The sequence below is a fragment of the Microtus oregoni genome, unplaced genomic scaffold (assembly GCF_018167655.1).
Source record: "Microtus oregoni isolate MIOR12 unplaced genomic scaffold, Mior012 000058F_ref0000040, whole genome shotgun sequence".
NCBI lineage: Eukaryota > Metazoa > Chordata > Mammalia > Rodentia > Cricetidae > Microtus > Microtus oregoni.
The window spans coordinates 383,705-396,794 of NW_024543834.1; the positions used below are offsets into that span (position 1 = coordinate 383,705).

The window sequence follows — 13,090 nt, forward strand, 5'->3', positions numbered from 1 at the left end:
GTCTACAAGAGCTAGTTCCAAGACAAGCTCCAAAGTTACAGAGAAACCCTGTCTCAAAAATCCAAAAAAATAAACTTCTTGCACAAAATATCAGTAATATGCAACGACTGACCAATTTCCTTAATATACTAAGCAATACTAAATTCAGTAGCCAAATGAACAAACTCAGTAGCAAAAAATTATGAAAGTGTAATTCATAAAAACAAACAAATGAAATGTTTCACTTGAAACATAAATCAAAACAACTGTGTGAGATATTTGCCCTTAGAGAAGATGAAAGCTACCTGCTGATAAAAACCTAGTGCACTAGGCTGGGGACATAGCATAGCTGGCAGAGGGCTTGTCTGGCAGGCAAAAGGTCATGTTCCCCAGCACCACACCAAACAAGATGTGGAGGCACACACCTGTAATCCTAGCACCTGAAAAGCAGAATTATGCAAGTTTAAGTCCTGTGTGATCCACACAGTGAGTTCCAGCCCAGCCTGGGCTACACAGCAAGACCTTGTCACAAATGAATGAATGAATAAATAAATAAATAATCTGATTAAGTTACTTTTACTTACTTTTCAGGGTATAATAACAAGACAAATTCTGTACATGCTCATTTCAGATGAAAACTTCGTCTGTGTTGGTTGAACTCACCAACATAGTGAGGGCATGGTGGCATGTATCTACACTTTAATCTACATGCAAAACTATGCACGCACTGACGAGGCATCAAGATGGCTCAATGGGCACTTGCTGCCAAGTCTGATGGCCCCTGGAACTCACACAGTGGAAGGTAAGAGCCAACTCCTACAAGCTGTCCTAATTTCTACTCATTTGCTGTAGTGTGAGTATCCCCACTGACAATAAGTAAATGTTTAAAAAATATTTTAATGCACTAAAACTTTTTAGAAGTTTACAAACAAAAAAACCTCTTTGGATCTAGGATTTAGTTAGAAAATGACTTACTATAGTCTCTTTAAGGTTGCTTTTTCTTTGTTTTGGGGTGGGGTACTAGGAATAAACACAGGACCTTGAGTGTGTTAGGCAAGCACTTTACAAACTAATCTGTTTCTCTGGGACAATTTGGTTCTTAAACCAGATACATATATTACTGAACAAGCACTTGGGAATCTCTGCACTTGGACTGGGCACACAAGTACTGTGTATTCCCAGGAAGAACAAACTCTCACAGGAGCCCAGATGAGAACAATAATCCAGAAGTGTAAGGCTACACCGAAGCCTTAAGAGTAATGACAAGAATAAGAATAAAATGTAAGAATAAGAGTAATGACAACCAATAAGGACTTCTTTGGACCACCGAATGAACCAGAACCGAGACTAGGACAGAGAGAATCACATCTTGATCAGCACTGCTTAATTCTAAGTATCTCTTTCCCATGACCCAGTGTTCTCTCTGCTTAGAGTAAACCTCATGATGGAACCTAGAAGATGAACTTGATGGTCCCTGAACCCCTGTTTCTAATGTGTGTCTCACCACTGTCTCTTTAACTGGAGTACTAAGTGGGTGGAGCCTAGCCTTTTGCGGCTGTTTGAGCTGGGTTTTTTGACCTAAAAAATATTGGCAACCTTACTCATGTTTATTGTTATTTGAAAATCTTATTCAGTGAATTTTTTAAAAGCTCATATATTTATATTCCCCACTGTTTTTCAAAGAAGATTTTATGTATTCTTTCTTATGTATGTATATTTGCAACTAATGTGGCTGCAAGGAATCAAACTGGGTACCCTGCAGTCAGTGCTCTCAACCAGAGCCATGTCTCCAGTCCCATCTTATTGCCCTTTTAACTGTCAGTTCAGATCCCAGCACCCACATTGAGGTGGCTCACAAGAGCCTGTAATGCCAGCTCTAAGAGATTAGATACTCTTCTGGTTTCCTCAGGCACTACAACACACCCATGCATGTATACTCACACAGACACAAACATAAATAGTAAAAATAAATAATTAAAAATTTTTAAAATAGGGGCTGGAGAGATGGATCAGCAGTTAAGAACACTGGCTGCTCTTCCAGATCCAGGCTGGATTCCCAGCATCCACATCACTGCTCACAAACCTCTGTGACTCCAGTCCTGGGGAATCCAATGCCCTAGCCTCTGAAGGCACCAAACACACATGTGGTATAAAGACAGGCAAAACACTCATACATAAAACAATGAATAAAAATTTTTGAAAATAGGACTGGAGAGATGGCTCAAAGGTTAAGAGCACTGGCTGTTCTTCCAGAGGTCCTGAGTTCAATTCCCAGCAACCACATGGTGGCTTACAACCATCTGATCTGGTGCCCTCTTCTGGCCTGCATGTATCCCTGCAGGCAGAACACTGAATACATAATAAAATAAATAATAAATCTTTAAAAAAAATTAAATAAAAAGTATTATAAGCATTCAATTAATAAAACTGTTAGAATTTTATAAATATGGTTATCATTGGTAATACTCTTGGGATACTCATTTCCTTTAAAATATTAATAAATTTTTTAAAGTATTTTAAACATTTTTAAAATAGACATTAAACAGTGTTAGAGTCACACAGGACATACTGTAATTACATCAAGTACAAATCTTGAAGAAGTATTTTCCTAAGATTTCTATAGATACCTTTTTTTACTGCTTTTGTCAAAACAAGCCAGCCTGCCCCACCTTCACATTGCCCCAGTATTACTCTGTGTATAATTCCAATTACCTTTTCAAAGCTGAAAAAGTTAGTAGTGTTTCTAAGTGTGCCGCAGACTGTAGGTCTCTCTTCCTTACAGAGTGCTGCTGGATATTAGACAAAGAGAGGATATCGTAGTCTGAGAGCAAAGAATCAAGTTTCTCTGAAATAAAGGTAAAAAAGTTATTAGCAGGTTAGACAGACAGCTCAGTCAGTTAAGAACATTTCGCACTCAGTCACGAGGACCCGAATTCGGATCCCAGTACACACATCAGATGGTTCAGAAGCTCCATGGGATCTAGAGCCGTCTTCTAGCCTCTGTGGGCACCCAACACATACCGTCACACAGACACAATTTAAAAGATTTTTTTAAAAAGATTATGGAGGTTGAAGCTGTGGCTCAGAAGTGAAGAGCACTTGCTGCTCTTCCAAAGGACCTGGGTTCAGATCCCAACACTCACATGGCAGCTCACAACTACCTGTAATTGTAATTCCAAGGAGGGGAATCCAAGGCCCTCTTCTGACCTCCATCGGTACCAGGTATACATATGGCTTGTACACATATACACACACAGGTAAAGCATTCATAGAATAAAGTAAACAAATCTTTAACAGACTGATAAAGGTTGCCAGAGGCTGAAGAGAGGGATCAGCAGTTAAGAGCACCTTTTCTTGCAGAGGAAGGGGACCCAGGTTCAGTTCCTAGCACCCACATGGCTGCTGACAACCATCCATAAATCAAGGTCCAGGGAATCTGACACCCTCTTCTGACCTCCACTGGCACAAACCACACACATGTGGTACACATATATACATACAGGCAAAACATTCATAGACATAAAAATTAAGTCAATAATCTTGAAGGTTTTTAGCACTTAAACCTACTAGACAATTGTGTCAGACAATAAGCTGAAGTGCTCGGGTATGTGGCCAACAAATCACGTCCTTACAAAAAGAATGAACCTGAATTAATAAAGATCTAAGTTCAAATTCTTAGGACATAAAAGGTTCAGATGCTGCCAAGTTAAATAACTAGTGCAGGAAGCCATCGGCCACGCCTAGAAAGTTAGATTCCTGCAGAACAAATGACCCAGTTTCTCCTGGAAGCAGGGAGGGGCAAGGAGGTAACAGACTTCAGAACACAGAAACAACTACACTCTGAGTGTGGCAAACAAGCTAGTGTGGGAAGACTCTTGAAGGGCCGGGAGCTGGACTCGGAGTGAGGTTAGACACCAAAGAGTACCATGAGACTTCAAGATAAAAGGCATTTCTAGCGTGCATGTTTAAAATGTCCAAGATAAAAGTAGCTGATCCAACCTTTTCCCTGTCAAACTGAGCTAACCCAATCCCTCATCCATGAACAGGTACTAAGAAGACTGATAAATGATATGTATTAACAGCCTAAGAAACCAAAACCAGGAAAGCACACGAGTCCCCAAACCCAAGTTCCAGACCAGTCTGGGCTTGTCGGCAAGACTCAGTCTCAAACCCGAGGGCTGGCAATAGCATCATACCATGGCCACCCCAAACAGACACACCAGCATCTACCAACTCAGGCACAGGGAGAGGGCACTAATGCTCAGAAGGAAACCAACACCTATTGCTTTACCAGACCAAGTCACCAGCCAAGAAAACAAAGACACACTGCCTGCAGGCAGTTCAGAAAAAGTACGAGATTCAAAACCTGAGCTACTATAATAAAGTATATGCCACTGCGCTCCATGTTTTTAACCACGCCTCTGCTGCCTCCTCCAGAAGAAGAGCTTTAAAGTAAGGTTTTTAACTTAAAAACAGTAGACACCTGCCCGTCACTCTAGTTCCTGGGGGTCTGACACCCTCTCCGGGCCTCCTCAGACATCAGGCACACGCAAACACTCACATACATAAAATAAAAATAAAATTAGCTGCCTAAAATACATGAGCTGATATTTTCCTTTTCTTTCAATAATCATGGCCATTCAAATCATTCAAATGGACCTAGAATTCCTCACCACAGGGCAGCAGCACTCTGGGCTAATGTTTATTGTTACACAGTAAAAACTTAAATGGTTTTAAAAGAAATGTCAAAAGCATCCAATTATTTCATGTCAACCAAAAATTAAGAGTAATTTTATTTGGGGACAGGAGAGTACTATGCAGCCCAGAAACTCAAGCGTTCCAAGTGCTGGGATTATGGGTATTTTTTGTTTGTTTGTTTGTTTGTTTTGGGTTTCTGAGACAGGGCCTTACTGTAGCGCAAAATGACCTCCAATTTACAGCAACCCTCCTACCTCAGTCTTCCAAGTGCTAGGATTAAAAATACAAGCCATCACACTCATTTTTTAAGAGTGACAGAGTTGGGAGTACGGCGAGGTGTGACTGAGACAGAATCTCCTGCAGTCCACGGTGGCCCTGAACAAGCTATATAACATAGCATAACCCTGAACTCCTGATCCTATCCCACCTCCCTGGTGCTGGGGTTGCAGGCCTGCCTGTGCTTTCACATTCAGCCTTAAAAATAATGTAGGCCTAGGTCCAAATCAGGAGCAGAAGGAGAGAGAGCACGAGCAAGGAACTCAGGACCGCAAGGGGTGCACCCACACAATGAGACATTGGGGATGTTCTATTAGGAATTCACCAAGGCCAGCTGGCCTGGGTCTGAAAAAGTCTGGGATAAAACCGGACTCGCTGAACATAGCGGACAATGAGGACTACTGAGAACTCAAGAACAATGGCAATGGGTTTCTGATCCTACTGCACGCACTGGCTTTGTGGGAGCCTAGGCAGTTTGGATGCTCACCTTACTAGACCTGGATGGAGGTGGGGGTTCCTTGGACTTCCCACAGGGCAGGGAACCCTGATTGCTCTTCGGGCTGAGGAGGGAGGGGGACTTGATTGGGGGAGGGGGGAAATGGGAGGCGGTGGCGGGGAAGAGACAGAAATCTTTAATAAATAAATAAATTTAATAAAAAATATATGAATGAATGAATGAATGAATAAATAAATAAATAAATGGAAAAAAATAATGTAGGCCGGGCAGTGGTGGTGCACGCCTTTAATCCCAGCACCCGAGAGGCAGAGGCAGGTGGATCTCTGTGAGTTCGAGGCCAGCCTGGTCTACAAGAGCTAGTTCCAGGACAGGCTCCAAAGCTACAGAGAAACCCTGTCTCGAAAAAATAAATAAATAAATAAACACATATATATATATATATATATATATATATATATATATATATGTTTAGGCCTGAAGAGACAGGTCAGAAGTTAAGAGTAATTGCAGTTTTTGCAGAGATCTGGGGTTTAGTTCCCAGCATCCAAATAGCAGCTCACAACTCTAGTTCCATAGGACCTGGCACCCTCTTCTGACCTCCAAGAACAACGGACACAAGTGGGACACAAACATGCAGGCATAAGAGGCAGACACAAAATTAAAGTAAGTAAATTTTAAGAAAATGAATGAACCCAAGAGCATAGTCCCTGAATATTCCCAATCAGTCCGTTCCTCAGCTCATTCACCGGCTGCTGTGAGCCAAGCACTAAATAGTCCAAGGGCTGAAACACAACAGCAAAAGAACAAAGTCCTTGCGCTACAGAATACTCATCGTAGTATGAAGCACAGAATGCACAAGAAAACAGATCTCAGCCAGGCAGGCCTGGGGCGCACGCCTATAAGCCTGGCACTCCGGAGGCTGGGACAAGAAAAGCACAGTTGCAGGAGAGTGGGGGCTACACACAAACTTCAGGTCAGAGAAATGCATTCATAGTAAGTCTGTCTCCAAAGAAAGAAGGGAGGAAATAAAGGGATGGAATGGAGGGAGGGACGGGAAAAAAGAAAGAGAGGAACTAGCAAAGAACAGAGAAAAGGGATGTGGACATTAAAGCAAGATAAAAGTATTAAACAGTTTCTATAGGGTGGTAGGAAAGATTATCTTTCTGTTAAACACCTGAGTAAACCCGAGAAAGCAAGAATGCAGGCATGCAGAACCTGGAAAAAAACATAAATGCCCCTCGACCGAAGAATGGATAAGGAAAATGTGGTACATTTACAAAACGGGGTACTACTCAGCAGAAAAAAAATAACAACAGCTTAAATTTTGCAGGAAAATGGGTGGAGCTAGAAAACATTATTTTGAGTGAGGTAACCCAGACACAGAAAGACAATTATCACATGTACTCACTCATAGGTGGTTTTTAAACATAAAGCAAAGAAAGCCAGCCTACAAACCACAATCCCAGAGAACTTAGACAACAATATGGACCCTAAGAGAGACTTACATAGATCTAATCTACAAGGGAAGTAGAAAGTATAAAAAGACAAGATCTCCTGAGTAAATTGGGAGCATGGAGACCGTGGGGGAGGATTGAAGGGGAGAGGGGAGAGGCAGGGAGGGGAGCAGAGAAAAATGTAGAGCTCAATAAATATCAATAAAAATGTATAATAAAAAAAGAGTGCAGGCATGCTACTACCAGATCAAAGTTAATCAACATTCGTTCAAGGCTCTGACTCAAAATTCACAGTTGCTAGATATTACCCTATTTTTTGTGTTAACAGAATTTCCTTTTAAAGTCAATCCAGAAGAAAGCTGTTTCAGATATTATTGGCTCTCCCACCACAAGATGGCGGCTGGTGATTTGACTCTGCAATCACAAAGCTTAGGGGCACCAACAGAAAACCTTTCAGAAGCTTGCCCTTTTAGTCAACCAACTTGTTCAACAATGTCCAAGCTTTTCTCCTGGGGGCTGTGCTGCGTGAGTCACTACATTATCTCCACAGAACGCTTCGAAAGAGGACCAAGACTAAATAACGCGTCTACCACCCCAAACTCTGATGCCATTGCTGTGTCAGAGAACCAAAGAAAGGAAGAAAAATACAACCAAACCCGAATGCAACACAGCACTGGGTTTTTGAATTTCATCCAGGCTGAGAAACTCAAGCTTTTCTGAAATGATGCTTTTAAAAGCCTGTGAAGATAGCCAGGCCTCCTGGGACTGTCTACCTAGTTGGTCTTGATCTTTCAGCATTTCAAGCAAAATGGCCTTTCTTCCCTCTGGACTCTATAGCTCTCAGTATCTTTCTTCTGACACTTTTTGTTTTATGACATGTTTTATCTCACAGATTAAAAAATGGCCAGGAAGGAGCCATGTTTTATTCACCACAACATCTTTTTATTGTGGTATTGCTCACGGAGCCCCAGGCTAGCCTTGAACTCCTTCCTGATCCTGCATCTACCTTCCTAGTGAAGACCACCACATGCAGCTCTCATCACAGGATTCTATCGTTAAAACATTCAGCATAGAAGCTTGGCTCATCAGGCTCACGTTCACAAATTACATGAATTTTCCATGCTGAAGTGCCAACACAAGTCTTCAATTGCCTTGATACAGGCTGGTACATGAACTCAGTTTCATTAAGATCATAATCATACCTACTGACTTAGAATCCTACCTCAATATTGTACTTTCATTGTCAATAACATGGACCAGGGCTCCTCAGGGTGTGGTTCCCCCAAACCAGCTGCATCGGCAGCTGGGGGCTTGTTAGAAATACGAACACTCAGAAACCCTCAGTGTGTGGACCAGCAATTTATGTGGCCTTCCAGGTAATTCTCATGTGAATTCAGGTTTGAAAACCACTAAGCAAGTGTGGCAGCATGACGGCTCCTACTGGCAAGCTTAGCTACTGAAAGCTGAAGCAAGAGGAAGGCTAGAGTTCGAAGTCACCCTAGGCAACACGGAGGGACACCAGCCCCTAAAGGCCTCCCTGTCCTACACCATAAGAGAAATGGAAGAGAAGAGAGAAAACCACTTAAGCTAAAGTAGTAAACAACTAAAAATAATGCTTCCAGCTGGAGACCAAGCAGCTAATACATAAGCAAGCCTGTGGGGACACTCCACATAGGGTGCTTCTTGCACGCTTCCTTAAATTTACAGCAAGGCACAGTAGGCACCAGGCTCGTGTTTACAGGTAATGCGTGTTTAAGATCCAGGTCATCCAGTTCACTCTTTATTCAACCTTGCACTGCTTTTAAAAACAAGAACCAGAAACAGGATAAGCTAAACTGTAAAACAGAGAGAAGCTGTGGAAATGTCCCAAGGACGGGGGAAACCATCCACCATTTAAAAGCCTGCTCATAGCAGAACGCCTACAATATTGAGCAAAGGGAGGGTTTTAAAACCTATTCATATCCCAAATATCTTAACTATGTATAAAAATGGAGCAGGAAGAAAAATAAGGGCAAAATAGAAACACTGTGAGTTATTTTGCACATGCTGTCTATAATAAGCGCCTTTTAAATGTAGCTTGCTAACACACTTTAAAATAGTTAGCAATAGTTTTCATTGCAATTATTTTCTTTTAATAACTGGATATTACAAATTAGATGTCCTGGAGCCATTACAAACAACTCAATAAAAAACAGCTCTCTCTTGGAAGGCAAACTGGAACCAACTACTGCTCCTGATATTGTCTCTTAGAAAGTGCCCCTTGGATCCTCAGCTTCCCACTGCAGCTCACTTCCAGAACTTCAACTGTTGGTGGTCACATTCTCCTATAATCTAGCAACAAAATTTCTCTCTCATCCCACCCAAATCTCTCAGTAAAGTATAAACTGCTGCTCGGCATGGTGGTGTGCACCTTTAATCCCAGCACACAGGAGGCAGAGTGTGAGGCCAACTTGGTTGAGACAGTGAGTTCCAGGCCAGCCAACGATACATAGTGAGACTCTGAAACACACACACACAGTATAACTCACTGACTTTACTACAGTATCATTTACTGCAGTTCATACTCAACCGGAGACCTGAAGAGCCTTGTTTGCTCAGCACCTGGTCACAGACTCTATAAAATCCAAAGCAGTTGCCCATTCCATTCTGTGATTACAGCCACCATGTGAAACAGTTGAGCCTTTTAGTTCAGCTAGCTAGAAACACGCTTAGAAAACGAGACCGTTTAAAAGGTCAGCTGGAGAATGTTCTCTAAGTACCACTGCCCTGCTCCTCTCGGCTGTAGTCCCCCACCTGGCATTATCTAGTGGTGTATGTTAGGGACCTATCGTCCTTCTGCTTTTGTGTTATCTCTATTCTCCGACCTCTTGTCTCAACTTTCCTGAACACACTTTTTTGCTCTTTTCAAACCAGGACTCATTTATTCAACTAATACTCATTAGGAACCTCCTGGCAATGTGACAGAAATAAAAGGAAATACATTTTTAGTACACTGGGGACGAACAATCACAAAATTATCATAAAGTGTTCACCTGCCAAAAGAAAAAGTGTGACAATCAATATGGAAGAACATAGCAGGATTAGCATCCCTGCCTGGCAAGCCAAAGTGCTTTCCCTGGAAGTACTATCTGTAGTAAAAGGACGAGGTCAGGATTTGAGGGATGGCTCAGTGGCTAAGAGCACTGGCTGCTCTTCCAGAGTATGTAGGTCGGATTCCTAGCACCCACGTGGTCCTTACAACTCTCTGTAACTCCAGTTCTATGTGTGTTTCGCTTGCAGTTATGTCTGTGCAAAACACAGAAGTGGAAAGGTAACTCAGCTGAACTGCAGTGTAGAACATCTCAGCAAGAATATGGCATCAGGCCGGGCAATGGTGGCGCACGCCTTTAATCCCAGCACTCGGGAGGCAGAGGCAGGCGGATCTCTGTGAGTTCAAGACCAGCGTGGCCTACACAGTGAGTTACAAACTGGGAGAACTACAAAGTGAGACCCTCTCTAAAAAGAAATAAAGGTTGATTTGTGAGACTGGAGCAGCAGAAGGAGGTCAGTTAATGAACACGGAGTGAAATATTAAGGAGTTTGGACTCTGAGTAAAGGCATTGGGTTGTTTTTTTTTTGGAGACAGGGTTTCTCTGTGGCTTTGGAGCCTGTCCTGGAACTAGCTCTGTAGACCAGGCTGGTCTCGAACTCACAGAGATCCGCCTGCCTCTGCCTCCCGAGTGCTGGAATTAAAGGCGTGCGCCACCACCGCCCGGCACTAAAGGCACTGTTAAGTAGAAATCGCCATGAACTTCAGTAAGGAACAAACAAGATTGGAATCTGGGAAATCAGTAAGCTGCTGAATGAACATTGAGTATCACTAAAAGACTCCTGGGATTCTAGCTCGGCTACCTAGGTAGACATTCGTATGTATGTGTGTATGTATGTACATTTGTAAGTACACACACACGCACACACACTCACCCTGGCACTTGCCAGTGTGGGCTACAAAGTGAGACTCTTTGTCCAAACAACAATAAAAATGGAAAAACTGAAGCCTGGGCTGCGCCACTGTTTGCTGGGCCTTGCTGAAGACCCAAGGTCAGTACTCCCAGAATACACAGCAGAGAGATGCAGTCTGGCCAGTGTGCGAGAAGCCCTCGGAACGGATGTATCCTTCTTGGGCCGGAAGGATGAAACACGGAAAGCAGTGCTCTCTACTAGGCCAGGGAACCAGAACCTTGGAACCAAAACTGACTTTTGGGGAGTGTCAGCTGTTTCAACTAATTCTCTATGGTCAGTGCTTACCAAGGCTGAGCCTAACCTAGGTCAAGACTCTAGCAAGTCCTGTAACCGGCAGCTGCTCGGCCCTAAAGGATCTGCAGAGTCCAGGTGAACCCCCGAAGAAAGCCTGGGCCGTGAGAATCTGTGGTACACTGGTACAAACTAAAGCAAACAAGGGGCAGCCCCTCCCTCTTCCAATCAAAATCAAAGACAAAAACAAATAGCATAATTCTGAACCTTCCACACTACCGTGCTTTTGAAGACAGAGGTGTAAACGTCAGCTGGATACGAGTGGGGCTTCAGAGAACAGGACAAGGTCAGAGACACAGAAGTTAGGGGAACGCAGAGCAAGTGAAACCAGAGCAGCAGCCCAGCTCTTTGGAGGCGCAACTCCTGTTGGGTGAGGCACGAAGAGGAAGCTGGGGAGGGACTTCCCTACCACGGTGAAGACTCTCTTGTCGTTCCTTCCCTGCCAAGCCAGTCCACAGGCTCTTCAAATTATCCTTCCACTTATACACTGGTGTTCTTCCACAACACACACAGCGAAGGATCCAAAAATCAATCACGCTCAGATATGGAGGACTTTCACACTTAACGTTCTGGAAACGCCTATGAAAGCTAAAAGGACTTCTCCAGTTCCCCCACTGGGGCTCTCTGCTTAGTTCTTCATCCTCTCACAGAAATGGTCACCTCTTTAACTACCCCTGCAGAGCAGAGTAATCTCTGTATTAAGGATTTGGATCTCGGAGGACTGCGTCCTGTCAACAGCAACTTTAGCATGAAGAGCCGCGCATCAAAACCCTGAGTGCAACTGTGCTGCTGATACTGAGCTGTGAGATGGGCTCGCACTCAGAGCCTTGAGCAGAAATGCTAAGCAAGCACTGCCCTCCTGGGAGACATCACCACCCTACGCTGTTTGGTTTGTTTGTTTGTTTATTTGTTTATTTATTTATTTATTGGTTTTTCAAGGCAGGGTTTCTCTGTAGCTTTGGAGCCTGTCCTGGAACTAGCACTTGTAGACCAAGCTGCCCTCGAACACAGAGATCCGCCTGCCTCTGCCTCCCGCGTGCTGGGATTAAAGGTGTGCGCCACCACCGCCCAGCTTGCTCCACTGTTTACTGAGTAGGAAAAAATAGGTCTCAGAAGAATGCAGTGACTTGTCATGAGCATGAAGTGATGAACAGAAGCCTTGTGGACATCTGAAGAAGGGCATTTCTGTTTGTTTGGCAGTTCATGATATTATTTGCTGTTTAACCTAACCCAACTATTATTTAGACATGGATGTTCAAGACCAAGAAATAGTTTCATAGTTTAAGGACATAGGGTTTTTTTTTTTAATTAACCCATTTGGTTCTATGTTTAGATCATAAATGTACTAAATATTGATTAGGTATCAATTTTCTGAAGGGCAAAAAGTATATACATAACAGAAACTTGGCTTTTAAGGTATTCTGTAGGTCACAAAAAGTGATTTCAGGAACTGTTATGAATTGCATAATTTAGGAAAGTTATGAGTCACATGAGCTTAGTCATGATATCATAGTGAAGTTACAGCTGGGGTGGATAAGTCTCACTTTGATTTCAAAACTGTTTCTCCTTTGTGTTACTTTGAATAATAAAAGAGGATGGAGTGGGTGGAAGAAGTAGGTCACAGATTTTTTGTGTCTGAAACATTTTGAAATTTACCTCGAGTTTATCAGCACACCACACACACACACACACACACACACACACAGAGACTACTTGCCACCAGCATGTCTTAACACACTCCATGTGGCTTTAAATGTGCCTGCTTAGGTCCCTGAATGAGTTTCCTTACCCCAAGTCATCAACTTTCAAAGGTGGATTATCATTTACTTTGCATCTCAATACCAGGCATAATTCCTGGCAGCCCCAATATGAGTTCTTCAAATTTTAGATCAAGAGATTTTGGTTTTGGTTTTTGTTGTTTTGTTTTTCTAAC

The 13,090-nt window shown here is 42.8% G+C and overlaps 1 protein-coding gene across 1 annotated transcript in view; it reads right to left on the reverse strand.

Moving 5' to 3' along the window:
* LOC121438902 (disintegrin and metalloproteinase domain-containing protein 17-like) overlaps nt 1–13,090 on the reverse strand; it is a 55,190-nt gene that overhangs the window by 40,187 nt on the left and 1,913 nt on the right. The window contains exon 2 of the mRNA XM_041639398.1: nt 2,692–2,824. Coding sequence (XP_041495332.1) covers nt 2,692–2,824 — 133 coding nt within the window. The remainder of the gene's footprint in view (nt 1–2,691; nt 2,825–13,090) is intronic.